Source organism: Argentina anserina, chromosome 3 (genome assembly GCF_933775445.1).
Source record: "Argentina anserina chromosome 3, drPotAnse1.1, whole genome shotgun sequence".
Taxonomy (NCBI): Eukaryota; Viridiplantae; Streptophyta; class Magnoliopsida; order Rosales; family Rosaceae; genus Argentina; species Argentina anserina.
This window is the reverse complement of record NC_065874.1, coordinates 7291518-7305937: the sequence shown is the minus strand read 5'-3', so window position 1 is coordinate 7305937 and position 14420 is coordinate 7291518. Positions and strand designations below refer to the sequence as shown.

The 14420-nt window shown below is 38.5% G+C and overlaps 4 protein-coding genes across 9 annotated transcripts; 2 read left to right on the top strand and 2 right to left on the bottom strand.

Annotated features, from left to right (window-relative positions):
• The first annotated feature begins 483 nt into the window (after nt 1-483).
• On the top strand, nt 484-3468 carry LOC126788382 (uncharacterized). The gene is made up of 8 exons (XM_050514370.1): nt 484-630; nt 861-1010; nt 1413-1589; nt 1780-1898; nt 1981-2045; nt 2230-2332; nt 2886-2996; nt 3098-3468. Exons 1-8 carry the CDS (start codon nt 519-521, stop codon nt 3224-3226), a joined length of 966 nt encoding a protein of 321 aa, XP_050370327.1. The 5' UTR covers nt 484-518; the 3' UTR covers nt 3227-3468.
• A 281-nt stretch (nt 3469-3749) lies between these two features.
• LOC126789514 (pentatricopeptide repeat-containing protein At4g20090) lies at nt 3750-7864 on the top strand. 6 transcript variants are annotated; one of them, XR_007671534.1, is made up of 2 exons: nt 3750-6643; nt 7723-7860. XR_007671534.1 is itself a non-coding variant. In XM_050515694.1 (2 exons), the coding sequence occupies exon 1, from the start codon at nt 3912-3914 to the stop codon at nt 5874-5876; it is 1965 nt and encodes a 654-aa protein (XP_050371651.1). In that variant the 5' UTR covers nt 3750-3911; the 3' UTR covers nt 5877-5883; nt 7723-7864. The 6 variants fall into 6 exon arrangements, 4 of the variants coding, with proteins under 4 accessions (XP_050371651.1, XP_050371653.1, XP_050371652.1 ...); XR_007671535.1 differs by lacking the exon at nt 7723-7860 and having other exon boundaries at nt 3750-6435; nt 6554-7463; XM_050515694.1 differs by having other exon boundaries at nt 3750-5883; nt 7723-7864.
• On the bottom strand, nt 7472-9914 carry LOC126789515 (cationic amino acid transporter 5). The gene has a single exon (XM_050515697.1). It carries the CDS (start codon nt 9509-9511, stop codon nt 7709-7711), a length of 1803 nt encoding a protein of 600 aa, XP_050371654.1. The 5' UTR covers nt 9512-9914; the 3' UTR covers nt 7472-7708.
• Nucleotides 9915-10548: 634 nt separating this feature from the next.
• On the bottom strand, nt 10549-13716 carry LOC126789526 (uncharacterized). Its single transcript, XM_050515710.1, has 10 exons — nt 13286-13716; nt 13119-13175; nt 12960-13022; nt 12805-12873; nt 12570-12662; nt 12096-12200; nt 11943-12020; nt 11697-11825; nt 11079-11184; nt 10549-10833 (listed from the first exon to the last, which is right to left on the bottom strand). The coding sequence occupies exons 1-10, from the start codon at nt 13394-13396 to the stop codon at nt 10643-10645; spliced, it is 1002 nt and encodes a 333-aa protein (XP_050371667.1). The 5' UTR covers nt 13397-13716; the 3' UTR covers nt 10549-10642.
• Nucleotides 13717-14420: the final 704 nt, after the last annotated feature.

Genomic DNA, 14420 nt, shown 5'->3' with positions numbered 1-14420 from the left:
GTGAAGAATAATCATTAAATGAAACAATCGTCAAGAACATTTAAAAAAAATCACTTTAGATATATATATATATATATATATATATATTATGTTTGAGAACTCAAATGGAGGCTAGGTCATCATGCTTTATATACATATGACACATTAAACATGAAATTATATGAGTTATTAAGAACCACACAGAGAATCTATGTGGTACAAAATTTTCACTATTTTCATCATCTCTTTTGAGTAGTCATAAATATATTGTAAAAAATAATCATCATCTCCTTTGTGATATTTTGAAAATATCGGAAAATTTCTAAAGTTTCTGAATATATTGGGAAATTTCAAAAATTTCCATCGAAAAATACTTAGTATATAAAGAATATATGCCGAAAAATGGAACTTTCGCAGAAATATCGAGTAAAGTATCAATATTTCAGTCTTTGCTGTCAATTATTTGTGTTACATTTTTCCTGAAGCAAACCAGAACGGGGACTCTGCTGCCTTAGACTGCAGACCAACATTAGGAGAGGATGGAGCAGCTACCATCACAAGAAGCCACAGCCAAAGTCTCATCTATTTTTGTATATCCCGTGAAATCATGTCGCGGGATTTCGGTTTCTGAAGCACCGATCACTCCTTCTGGTATAGGTTTCTTCACTGGTCCTCTTTCTTGCGCTTCAATCAATACCGTTCCTTTTGACTCGGTGTTGAGCTTGATCCTCAAATACTACTTCGAGTTATATTCTTTTCTATCATGCCTAGCAAGAAAGTGTATTTTCAAGTACTTAAAGCAGATTATTTGGGTTGATCTTAAATTTTTTTTTTGGAGAGAGTAATCTTTGCTTGTCCTTCTTCTTTCTTTGGATGTACAGGATTTCGATGGGATCGACAATGGTTAGTTATAAATGAAAAGGGGAGAGCATATACTCAAAGAGTTGAACCAACGCTTGCTTGTGTTGAGGTACAGCTACCAAACAAGGCATTCCTAGAGGGTTGGGAACCTACTAGCAGCTCATATCTGGGTAAAAGCAATAATCTGTGGTCATTCTGCAATATTTCCATAGCACACTCATGCTTTCTGCAGAAGAAATAGTTGATATTAAGCTGGAGATCTTATGATTGAGTCATATTTATATATCCTTCCTGTCTTCTCACTTAGTCACATGGAATCTACCTTCCTGTCTTTCTCGCGTAGTTTATCTTTCTTCTCATACTTGAAAGTAGTCTTGTTATTGCGTTCACGTCATAATTTGATCTCTTAATTTAGTTTGAAACTAATCACTATCTGTAAAACCAGTGCTAAAAAAACACTTTGATGCTGTAGTTCCTCATCATGCTTGGTCATTATGCGTTTTAACATCCAGCGTTTTCTGCAACTTATTCTGTTTAATTACCTTAGCAAAGATCTGTCTTTCACTTTTCAGTACTAAAAGCACCTGGTATGGATCTACTGAAGATTCCTATGAGTCCACCACAACAAATAGCAGATGGTGTTTCAATATGGGAGTGGTCTGGTGCTGCCTTAGACGAGGGAGCTGATGCGTCAAAATGGTTTTCAGACTATCTTGGGAAACCTAGTTGGCTTGTTCGCTTTAATGCAGGTACAGTTTTATGTGAATACTTCCAAAATAATCAGGCACTGACACTGATTACTGAAAGTATTTCTGAAAGCAGTGATATAAATTGCAACATTCAGTTCTGCTATGCAATTTTGAGCAGTTAATCTGTATGTGTTGCTGTCATTTCAAGACTAGGAAATACAAGTTTGACTGTGTTGTATTGTAAATGCAGCTTCAGAAACTAGACCTGTGAAACCTTCCCATTGGTCTCATAAAACTGTGGAACCTGAATATGCTTGGGGGCAGCAAATTATGTTCTCCGACCTCTTTCCATACATGATAGCATCTCAGGTGGGGCATATTGCAATGTGGAAATAGTAGTTTTTAAAGAGATGGGGGCTCTAATCTAGACCTTGTCATTGTGCTTTTGCAGGCATCACTGGATACATTAAATGAGCATTTGGAGGACCCTGTACCAATAAACCGTTTCAGACCCAAGTATGTTTCTTCTTAAAGCATCTCCTCATACCGTTTAACAAGCATCAAATTTAATCTTTTGCTCGAAAGTTTGTTGATTGTCCATGTGCCGTAATATTGCTTATTGCTGCCAGTACTTCAATCATATTATTTTCCTGACAACTATGCTTGATAATTCTCAATTAGTTCTGTTTGCATGTGACAGCATTCTTGTTGAAAATTGTGAACCATTTGCAGAAGATTTGTGGACAGATGTCAGAATAAACAACTTCACTTTTCAATGCTGCATGTTGTGCTACCGCTGTAAGGTATATGCCCTTCTGCATCTTTTTTGCCTGTCTGATGGCTATCAAGTTATTTGCAATGCATATATTCCTCAAGAGTTGTATTTTGTAGTAATTAACAATTGGAATCTGCGTACACTGATATATATGCATGCTAAGTTGCTAACTATCATCACCTTAGACCACCAAAGCGACCAGAATTGGGGCTTAGCTTTTTCTAAAGGCATAGTACCTCGTCGTTTAAGTTCTTAATTTCTCTTATCATTAGTCATGTCTGTGAACTTGGATATTAGGGTCATATATATATATTTGAATCAATATGTATTAATGTATCATAAGCAAAATTTTTATCGGAGCTACATTGTTAAGCTCTAAGCAAAGGCCTGCATGCTAGGTTTATACAGAACAGGGTTGAATATTGCTTTGCGAATACCCTTATAGGTAGTGTGATCCAAGGAAATAATAATAATAATAAAAAACAATGTGATGCTGAAATCGACTAGCCAAAATCTTTATGCTCATCAACAGAAACTGAGTACTATGATGGTACCCTCTCATTTTACATTCTGTACTCCAGATACCTACGGTGAATCAAGAGACTGGAATTCAAGGAACTGAGCCAAATGAAACTCTCAAGAAATTTCGATCAGATGCGACTGTGTATCCATCTCGGAAACAGCGGGGAAGGGTGAGATATAAAACTATAACTAAGTGAAGGCTTTCTGCACCATATTCCTCCATCTATACAGACTATCCGATTGTAGCGTTGTAAATTGTTTTTTTTTTCAGGTCTACTTCGGGCAGTATCTAGTTTGCAAAGACTCTCTCATTGCCGGCATGAAGGGAAATGTCATCAAGGTTGGAGATCATCTTCATGTCCTCAACATGGTTTCCGCTGCGGATGAAGTTCCAGAATAATCTACTCATCTTTGCTGTCACATGATTCTGTGAATTGCTGTCTAGTATTATGATGAATAAGAGGAGGCCTTCTTGTTAAAAAAAAAATTAGCCCTCCCAATTAGATAAGAAATTAAGAATTCCAGGTATTTCAAACACACAAGAGGAATGCAAATGTTCAAGTGATAGATATGTCTCTTTATGAGATATGTTTGAAGTACTAGAAATTTGCAATGCTTGGATGATGGATCTTCTTGAAGTTGTACTTTATACATAGAGCTCTACAAATACAAACTGAACCCAAGATTCATCGATCAATGAGCATTCTTAAAAATGCCATGAAAGTAGATTCATATCCGTAGTGTAGATACTACATGCTTAAAAAAAAGTGAAATCTCCCGACAAAGCTCCAAAACTGGTCCAGAAGTATTTTACTCTTCACTGCGGTAAACCAGTAAAACCAATTAACGTTTACCGCACCCATAAAAAGCACAAAAGGGTCCTCCCTTGGAAACCAGCGCGCTCCAAATCAGAGTTCCCAGGTGAAGCTCTCTATTGAGCTCAAAAAACCACCAAAGATCACACCTTTCAATCTCCACACCCTTCACCCACTTCTCTATGAGACTTGGGTTCTCTCTGAAATGCCCCAAAACCCAACTTCTCTGATTTTCAAACACCCTTAAACCCCTCTCTCTTCTAAAACCCTATGCCAAAATGCCCAACTCACTACTCAAAGCTCCTCACTTTCTCACTCCACAAACGCCTCAACAATCACACCCTCTTCCCAATTCACCTCTCCCTCCAAACCCACTTCTCATCTCTCTCAAACCCATCAAGCAATGAAGACCCAGAACCAGAGAGCCCCCCAATTTCTGAGGAAATCTTCAGGAAAGGTCCCAACTTTGGGTCCTACAAGTCAGGTGATTCAACTTTCTACTCTCTCATTGAGAACTATGCGAGTCTTGGGGACTTTGGGTCCCTGGAGAAGGTTCTGGATCGAATGAAACGCGAAAGGAGAGTCTTTGTTGAGAGGAGTTTCATTGCTGTGTTTAGAGCTTTTGGGAAAGCACATTTACCCAATAAAGCTGTTGACTTGTTTCATAGAATGGTAGATGAGTTTCAGTGTAGGAGGACTGTTAAGTCTTTTAATTCGGTTCTTAATGTTATTGTACAGGAGGGTCATTATGCACATGCATTGGAGTTTTATGACCATGTTGTTGGTGATAAAAGCATGAATATTTCGCCGAATGTGCTGAGTTATAATTTGATTATTAAGGCAATGTGTAGGTTTGGATTGGTTGATAAGGCTGTCGAGAAGTTTAGGGAAATGCCGGTTAGGGACTGTGCTCCTGATGTGTTTACGTATGGTACATTGATGGATGGGTTGTGCAAGGTGAATAGGATTGATGAGGCGGTGTTTTTGTTGGATGAGATGCAGATGGAGGGCTGCTCACCGAGTCCTGCGACGTTCAATGTGTTGATTGATGCAGTGTGCAAGAAGGGTGACTTAGGGCGTGCGGCTAAGCTTGTTGATAACATGTTTCTTAAGGGGTGTGTTCCGAATGAAGTGACTTATAACACACTTATACACGGTTTGTGTCTCCAGGGGAAGTTAGAGAAGGCTGTTAGTCTTTTGGATAGAATGGTTTCATATAAATGTGTGCCCAATGATGTCACCTATGGGACAATCATCAATGGTCTTGTTAAGCAAGGACGATCTCTTGATGGAGCTCGAGTGTTGGTATCTATGGAGGAAAGAGGGCGTCGTGCAAATGAGTATGTTTATTCAGTTCTTGTTAGTGGATTGTTCAAGGAGGGAAAATCTGAAGAGGCAATGAAATTGTGGAAGGAGATGATGGAAAAGGGATGTAAACCAAACACTGTGGTATATAGTGCCCTTATAGATGGTCTTTGTTTAGATGGAAAACCTGATGAAGCTAAGGAAGTATTCTGTGAGATGGTGCATAATGGTTGCATGCCCAATTCCTACACTTACAGTTCCTTAATGAGGGGTTTCTTCCGGACAGGTCAGAGTCATAAAGCGATTCTTTTGTGGAAAGAAATGGCGGACAATAATGTTATACGAAATGAAGTTTGTTACAGTGTCATAATTGATGGTCTTTGCAAGGAGGGGAAAGTCAAAGAGGCCTTGATGGTGTGGAAGCAGATGCTTGCCAGAGGATATAAACTAGATGTCGTGGCTTATAGTTCAATGATTCATGGCCTTTGCAACGATGGTTTGGTTGAGCAGGGGTTGAAACTTTTTAATGACATGCTCTCTCAGGAACTTGAATGTCAGCCTGATGTCATCACTTATAACATACTTTTGAATGCTCTCTGCCATCAGCATACCATCTCACGTGCCATTGATCTTTTAAACAGTATGCTGGATAAGGGTTGTGATCCTGACTTGGTTACTTGTGACATCTTCCTAAAAACTTTGGGGGAGAAGCTCGACCCACCTCAAGATGGGAGAGAATTCCTAAATGAGCTAGTTGTCCGGCTATTTAAACGGCAGAGGACAATAGGTGCTTCCAGGATTGTTGAACTGATGCTGAAAACGTTTTTGCCTCCGACAGCATGTACCTGGACAATAGTCGTACAAGAGCTTTGCAAGCCTAAGAAGGTTAGAGAAGCCATTGACAAATGTTGGAGCAGCCTATGTTGCTAATTTATGAGTAAGGCCTCATATTTTTTCTTTTCGAAACATTAGACCATTGATCATGCTCTATTGTTTGGCATGATGTATGCTTGCTTATAGGGTTGGCATGTTACTCCATTTTTCTTTTGGTGTTTAAAGACAACTATACAAAGGAAAGCTAGCTGCATGATTTAGTGTATCTTAAAACCAATGGATTGTTTTATTACACAACCATTTATTGAAAAACTACTGGTGAAATGAAATGGAAAAGGGAAAATTCCAAAAAACTGAGGTCTATTGTTGATCGAAAGATTAATGATATATGTCATCCAGCAGAATAGGATTAGTGCCATCAACATTCTTTTTTTCTTTTTTTTTTTGGTCTGAGCCATCAACATTCTTTACTTTTACTTTCTACCAATTTGTTCTCGTATGAAACATTTCTCAAAAATTGGATTTGATGAAGATGCTTTACAGTTGGCACATTTGTGAACATTGATGAGTGGAACTTCTGTTATATCACTTATATGAAATGTTCAAATGATCTAAAGAGGTCCTTCAATCCAGTCTCAGAAACAGCATACATCAGGTGCATGACTGACAATTTACTGACGGCAATCAAATCTTTTACTAGGTGTTTGTTTGTTTGTTTGTTTTTTTAGAAGATATATACTGAACTCCAGGTTTGAATATTGCTTTGTTTATAGATGATACAGCATAACCTGTGACAGATAAAGTAAACAGCATACCAGGGAAAATTGACATTTGTGTTGCTAGGATAATCAATTTGTATTCAGGTACGGAGACAGAAACTGTCATCTTATTATTATGATCGTTATATTTTTTTTTGAACCTATGATTACTTCTTCCTTTGTCTACGAGTACATAAGATGTGAATTTGTAGCTGCTAGAAAGATGGAAACAACTTTTATAATCTAACAACCATAGATACACCGAAAATCAGCCCTCTACAATTTTACTAGCACAAGAAGTACAGTAAGTCACCTAAGCAACTTTAGCTTCTATTGATATGTGCTGAAATTTCTTCTTGATGGTGTGATTGATAAAAACAAATGAAACTCCGACTCCCTGTGTAGATAGTAGGTGTTAGTACAAGCGTAGGATCCTTCAGCTCTAAGTGCTAGTACTCCTAAACGTTCTGTATGTAGCAGAGCTCTACAAAGAAGTGAACTAGGTAAACAAGAGCAAACAAACTCTTCAAAAAAAAAAGAGAAGAAGAAGAGATAATGCAGTTAGGATAAAAGAGCTCAGGACCACTCTAATAGAAAAATCAAATCTGATTCCCAAAGTCTACCCAATAACAAAGACTACTTCAATCCAAATATGAGTTCATTCAACTCGTTTTCCAGATACCTGTCGCTAACATAAACCTAGGAGTGAGCCAAGATACATAACTGAATTTATAATACTTAGATGCAATCCAAAAATGATTTGGAGATCTGCCCTTCACCACAACTTCTTGAACTTGGTTTAGCAGCTCAGGACTCAGTTCTAAGCTCTTTGTAGAGTGCATATACTAGCAAACAAAATCTGAGCGAACCCAGCATACTAGTGCTTCTTCTCGCAAATGTGGAGGCCATGAACCTAGACTTGTAACCTTTCATTTGATCAGCTTGCATGCTATAATCCTATCTGAAATCAACATGGTTGTTAAATTTGATATCATTCTATTAAAAGTAATCAACAGCTACAAGTAGAATAGTTCTTACTCTTACAATTTAGAATAATTGGGCTCAGAACTAAATGTGTTGTAATATGAAATTGAGTTGAAGAGGATGTAGTTCTTACAAATAAATTCATAGATTATTTCTATTTCAGGCTCTTCCTCTCTGATTTTTCTATCATTGATTTTCAGGGGTGATTTCAAGGTTCTGCCTTCTCTCTGGTGTTGCTATGATAACTTTCAGGGGTTCAGGCAATTCTGGCATACCTTTCTTATGGGCCATATCATAGGTTGCATGAACGCCAAAGAGAGCATAGTACATAAGCATGACGACGGTGCATATTCCAAACCTTATAAAAGCAGAAGAACTCAAAGATCCCATAAGAAAAATATTTGTGGCGATAGACAAGGATGGCAGCCAAGGAACCAGTGGAACCCCCCAGACTTTTGGTGACCTCTGTTGAGGTAAAAATACTGACATTGCCAAAGTCGCAAAGAACCAAAGTGGGATTGTCACAACATAGCCAACCCATCCATTGGGATTTAATCCCCAGTAAACTGAAGTCCCTATTGAGGAAGAAATAATGATCACCAAGTAAACAACTAGCTTCAAGAGATGTGGTTTTGGGGTGACATCTGTCACATAGTATCTCCGAACTAGAAGTGCAACGGCCATCATCATGAAGATAAAGAGTGTGCTCACTGACAACAGGCCTGTCAAGACGTCCAAGCTTGAAAAGAAAGCAATGCAGGAACTTGAAACAGCTATCAAGAGTGTAGCATTTATGGGAGTTCCTGTCTTTGGATGGACAAGGGCAAACCATGGGGGAATCATGTGGGCTCGTGCTATATGAGTGATATAGCGAGCCTGTCCAAGTGTTCCCACCAGAAGAACAGTCGTCATTCCCTTGAGAGCACCAAGAGCTACCAGGTACTTGGCCCATGTCATGCCCACACTTTGAAATGCCATAGAGTATGCTGCACCTGTGTCTATTTCTGTGTATTTCTGCATCATAGGCAGTGCAAGTGCCATTAAACAGTATATGACAGTTATGATTGACATTGATCCGAGCAATCCAATTGGTATGTCTCTGGATGGGTTTTTGGTTTCTTCAGCCATGGTGGCGATACTGTCAAATCCTCCGTAAGCAAAGTAAACAATCGCAGCTGCTTGAAAGACCCCTCTAGGCCCAAAAGGCATAAAAGGTTTCATATTTGAGAGCTTAGCATGGGAAAACCCTGCAATCAGTACGAACAATATTACCACATTATTGACTGCGGATGCTATCCAATTCAAATAAGAGGTTTTCCTTGTGCTGATCATTGTAATTGTAGCAGCCAAAGCCAGAACAACAACAGCTATTGGGTCCAGGAGATTGTAGCCTTCAGTGAGATTTGTATGGAAACGTAATGAGTTGGAGGGACGATTCAAGAGCGATGTGAAGTAAGAAGTCCATGCTCTGCCAACTGCTGCACTTCCTACCACACTCTCAAGAAGTATGTTTCCTGCTGTTATGAATGCTACAAAGTCTCCCAACTCAATCCGCAGGTAAGCAAAAGATCCACCAGCCACTGGGATTTCAACTGAAAATTCAGTGTAGCAGAAGACAGAGAGCATAGCTGAGATACCTGACGCAACATAGGACAAGACAATTGCTGGTCCAGCATGGTCATGCGTTTCTTGCCCGGTAAGCACAAAGATGCCGGCACCAATGACTGAACCGAAACCAAACCAGATGAGATCCCACCAGGTGAGGCAACGTTTCATGTCATTCTCACTTTGTTTCCGGAGCTCCCCGGTCTCATTTGCATCATTTGATCTGCTTATGAGTCGATCCTTGAACCTGTGGTGCGTTTGTGACAAGGCAGTTCGATATGCACTCCAGTTTTGAAATGACTCTTCTGGTAGGAAATCTTGTTTGCTCCACCTCCAGTAAGTTCTTGGCTGGACCTCTTCACCAACTTCTCCCTCAGAACCCATTTGGTCAATTTTCCCTTGTATTCTCTTCGCAAAAACTCAAAGGCAACTGAAATACAAGAATACTGGTTACTCTCCTTGTATCCTATTGTCAAAAGATTAGTTTGGATTCTGAACCCTTTTTTCCAGGATTGTTGAATTATTGAAGTTGAGAAAAGAGCTTGTGAGCTCCATCCACAATTGTTGGATTAAAGTCAAATGATGCAGACTCTAGCTAAGTTGTTTTTCTAGTGGGCGGATTTTCTTGGATTCTGGGTAACAAACATTGTCCTGTACTTAGTTCAGAAAACCACAACGTTTACTTCAACGATGGGTACTTGCAATCATGCACTGTCATTTAATGTGAGCTCTGTCCTTAACTCCTTATCTATTCCAACCTTGTGGAGATACTGCCGTTTATGAGATTATGTATGTATTTTTCCATATGAGATTATGGCATTGATTTTCACCCATTGACCTCGAGATCATGGGTCTCCATGTTGTATGGACAATGAACTGACCTTGATTTTCAAAGCTTCAATGTATGATAATTCCAGAGGAGGCAGAGAAATTTTGGATGATGGGACATTGGGACATCCCTGTGACAATAATCAATCATTCAATGAAAGTAGTACAAGACTAGTCGTATATCACAAAATGATCGCTTGGAGCATTCCCTTCATTTGCATAGTCATTAGACAAAACCGAAACTTTTGAGGGAAAGATAGTTGAGGGCTTGAGGCTAAAGATTGAGGCTTTGAGCCAATAGTCTGAGAGAAACAATAAGACATTAGTTGGAGAAGAAAGGGTAAAAAACTTTGCTTTGATGTATGATGTGTTTCATTAAAAAATGGAAAAAACTTGTGTACAAACTAGTATGTACGCGTGCGTCCAAACTCTCGTTTATTTGCACACTTTGCGAATATAAATACATGATTTTAACCGTTCAAAAGTTTAGTTTATTACTAACGATCATTTCTGTAAAATATCAACATAAACAAAAATCGTCTTCATAGTCGATTGCATCAAACAAATACTAGTTTGTACGCAAGTTTTTTCCTTAAAAAATTGCATCTCCCTCGGGGTCTTTTTACACAATGACCATCAAAACGATAGTTAATAATGCAGAATACCCCTATTAAGGAATGTACACTATCATCTCCAAGAATTCCATGCTTTGCGCATTTTAGCACCAAGATATCTCAGACCATTAACGCCACCAACAGCCAGGAGACCAGAGACGGTCTGTCTTGCACTTGAGACCATTACCTTTCGCTTCACAATTGTCTGCATGCATTGAGCAGCCTCTTGTCTTGATCCAATCACAACTTCATTAATAACTCGACCTGTAGTTGAATCGAATTGAAATTCAGTAAACTTACTATACTGAATCCGAAGTACACAAGAAACATAACTATTATATGATTTATATCATCTTAGTTGAGTCAAGCACTATCACAGCACAGATTCATGGATGTTGGCAAAAGAGAACGTACTTTTACAATTTACATTATAATCATAGTACTCTGAGTTCAAATCAATGGTTCAGATACCATTTTCACACAGAATGTGTAGGAGTTAAATTACATACCAGAGTCGCACAGCCTTTTTTTTCCTCCTAGCTTTACTCCCATTTCGCTTCTGACCAGTGGGGGCAGAGAAGAAACAAGATATCCAGCTGCTGGTAAATCACAATCCTGTTTTAAGAGATGATATAATGTTAGCTTCTTAGATTATAAAATGTTTGCACACTCAACATAACTTTCAGAAGAACTGGCCCTCTCTAATACAGAAGCCTTGCATACCGTCTAAAACTAGCAAACAAGTTCCATAGAACCATAAATCAACCTTTTGTTTGGTAAAGTAATTGCGTCAAGTGTTTCATAGCAATCAACGATGAAAATTGGTATCGCTTTAACTGGATTCAACTTTCATATACATCATTCAGTACAAAAGAAAATGTTCTAGAAATTCCTTTGTTCTTTTTCACTCTTTAAATAGGTAACTAACTAACAGGAAAACACATAAACAAATAAAAAGTACATATAAATTCTTTCTTTTGTAAATGAAGTGTTCTTGTTGCCAAGTTTAGGCTTCAAGTTCAAGAAGTTGACTAATGGAAATCACAGTATCAGCTTGGTCTAAAGTTTATAGTAAATTGAGCATATGATATTGTATCATCTTCACATTGGGAAGGATTAAAATAGACCTGGGAAATCACTGGTTGAGGATTTCCGGACAATGAGTATCTCAACAACCCTTTAGTCTCATACTCCCGAATAAATGGCTTATACATAGATCGAAACAATTCAAATTTCCCTTGTACTATTTTCTTCACCTGTAACAGATCAAAAGAAGAAAGATTATTTAATATTTATACTGTGAAATTACTTAAAAAATGACCAGCCCATTATTCTTTCCCTTTGTAGATTATGTAAGGTGTGATCGAGCTTGCCTTATTTCTGTCTTCTGCAAAGAGCATACGCAAGTCACCCATATATGAGAGGCTGCATATTTTGGCATACAGATCCTCCTGCATTATTGGAAATTCGTTATAAGCTGAAAAACAAAACTCAAACAAAAATAACTAGAGACAAGAAAATCAGACCTCAGTGAACTTGGATGGCAAAAGAAGAAGAGCAGCAGCTATTGCAGCCCTCAAATTAACCGAGTTTACAGTTGAAATATCCACATTATCAGAAATTATCTGAACCTGTATTGAAAACTCCCACGAGGTCAGATATAAATAAAGTATCATGCCATATACTGTATAAAGCTGTCCAATTGTGGATTTTCAACTGCATCACATTTTACACAAAGTGACTATGACGGATGTAATAGAAGACACTTAGTTTCCATTAAGCTAGGCTGTCTACTGCTATAAGGTTTTCCAATAAGGTAAAATTGATCATATGAAATCTGCCAAAAAACATTTCCAAGTACAACCTAGTCTCGCTACAACTTCATTAAGGTTCACTACTATTTAATCATCATACAGTGCTAAGGGTGCTGCTTTTATAGGAAAATTATACAACTGAAGAGATTTCGTGTTCCTTTGATATATAAGATACAAACAACATACCGGCTTTTGTAATCGGCCACTCAAGTAGAACCTCTCCCAATTCGATATGTCCTGCACCAAGTCATGCATGTGGACAACCCCATACTTGAACATCTGCCGATAACAGTAGTCATGAGATGAACCTTATATAATACAGTGGATTCAAAAGATTACAGAACTTATAACAAAATAATAACACACCCGCCCCAAATAACAGCTTATTCCTTAAACATACAATTAGTTGAGTGATTAGTACCTTGTCATTCCAGCTAACAAAAGGATTGAAGTGCACTCCTACACCTATGTAATCTGCAACATTTGTAACCTAACATGGAATCAAATAAACTTCAAGTCAATGAAAATGAAATTGTACAAGAAGAAGATGAGCCAGAAACAGAGACAGAGCAGTACCAGTCTGGCCCCTCTGAGCAGCGCCATCCAAGAGGCATAGTGATCCTTGTTCAATTTCAGATTCTAAATTGTACACAACACACCAAGAACTAAACACCATGAGAAACTCTTGAAACGTTGAGAAGAAACATAATTTATGCATTGCAATATAAAGCTAACCTCAGAATGCCATTGTAAGGGATCAGATACTCCAAGAATGCAATCCACCATTGTTGACTACCAACCCAGAATTCACAAACCCAACAGAAAGATTTAGACTTTATGCATGCAAGTAAAAACTTAAGTGTCAGAAAAGTAAAGAGAAACATAGAGGGAAAACCACAAACCTTGGCATTTTCACGATTCGGGTGCAGTGATGACCCATAAACACAGCAGAACTCAACAGGAGGAAGATGATTGAGGAAACTCTGAAGCTGAGTTTTGTTGTGATTCTCCATTTTGACTCTAGCAAGCTCAGAGCTTTTGTTCCTTTTATGCAGAGAAACTAAAGAGGCATTCAATCGAACACTTGGAGTGCAACCCAAAAGCGGTGACCTTTAAAAGTTAAAACTCATACAAAGCTTCAAACTTGTGAAACCGAAAACAGATTCAGTGAAAAGGTTAAAACTTTGTACTGGGGAATCACCAAACAGCATTCAGGGTTTAGGGTTTTGCCGATTGGGGTGGATTCTCTGTCCCCCTAGTTGGGTTTACTTGGGTTTTTGGTCTGTGGCTGATGAGGTCACTTTGTTACTTGTTACAGTACTTGTTAGGGTCTCTTTTCTTTTATGAAAATAAAAGGTGCAATTTTTCTTTTTCTTTTTGGATACAATCATACAAAAGTACTTGCTCTGTGCTAAGTGCTAACCCAGTTTTCAAGTTTTTGTTGTGATGAGATTATTGAGAAGCTTTTCTGTTGTGCCCAACTGAAAGAGACCAGAGAACCAAGAACAAAGGATTCAATCTTTTTCATGAACAAAAAACAATGCTTACATTTGCACTCAATCACAGTGCCAGGTAAGACACCAACTCGAGATTCTTACAATCCAATATCACAAAACCAAAAATGCAGTTGAAATGTGATTTACAACAACACAACCCCCCTCCCAAAAATTAACTAGCACCTCCAGATGTTCCTGAGGACTCAGCAACATCTTTTAATCTCAATGTGGCAGTTACTTCTTCGATCATTTTACCTCTACCGGCTCCACCATCCACAGCCTTGCTCAATCTTTTCAACCAATTGTCATAGTCGACAGGGTATGGTGTTCCACAAAGGCTGTCAACATAATCAGCAAATGCTTTTAGAAGAGCTGAGACCTCACCGAGTTGCTGTTGGATCGAGCGCTTTGCCCAGCTTGCTTCTCTCCATTGCAATGCAGATTCGATAGAATCCTGCTGCTGCATTGCTCCCCCACACATGTACAACATGAGGTAAACAAGGCTTTCAGCATCCGATGATGGGCAAAGTTTCCCATGCTG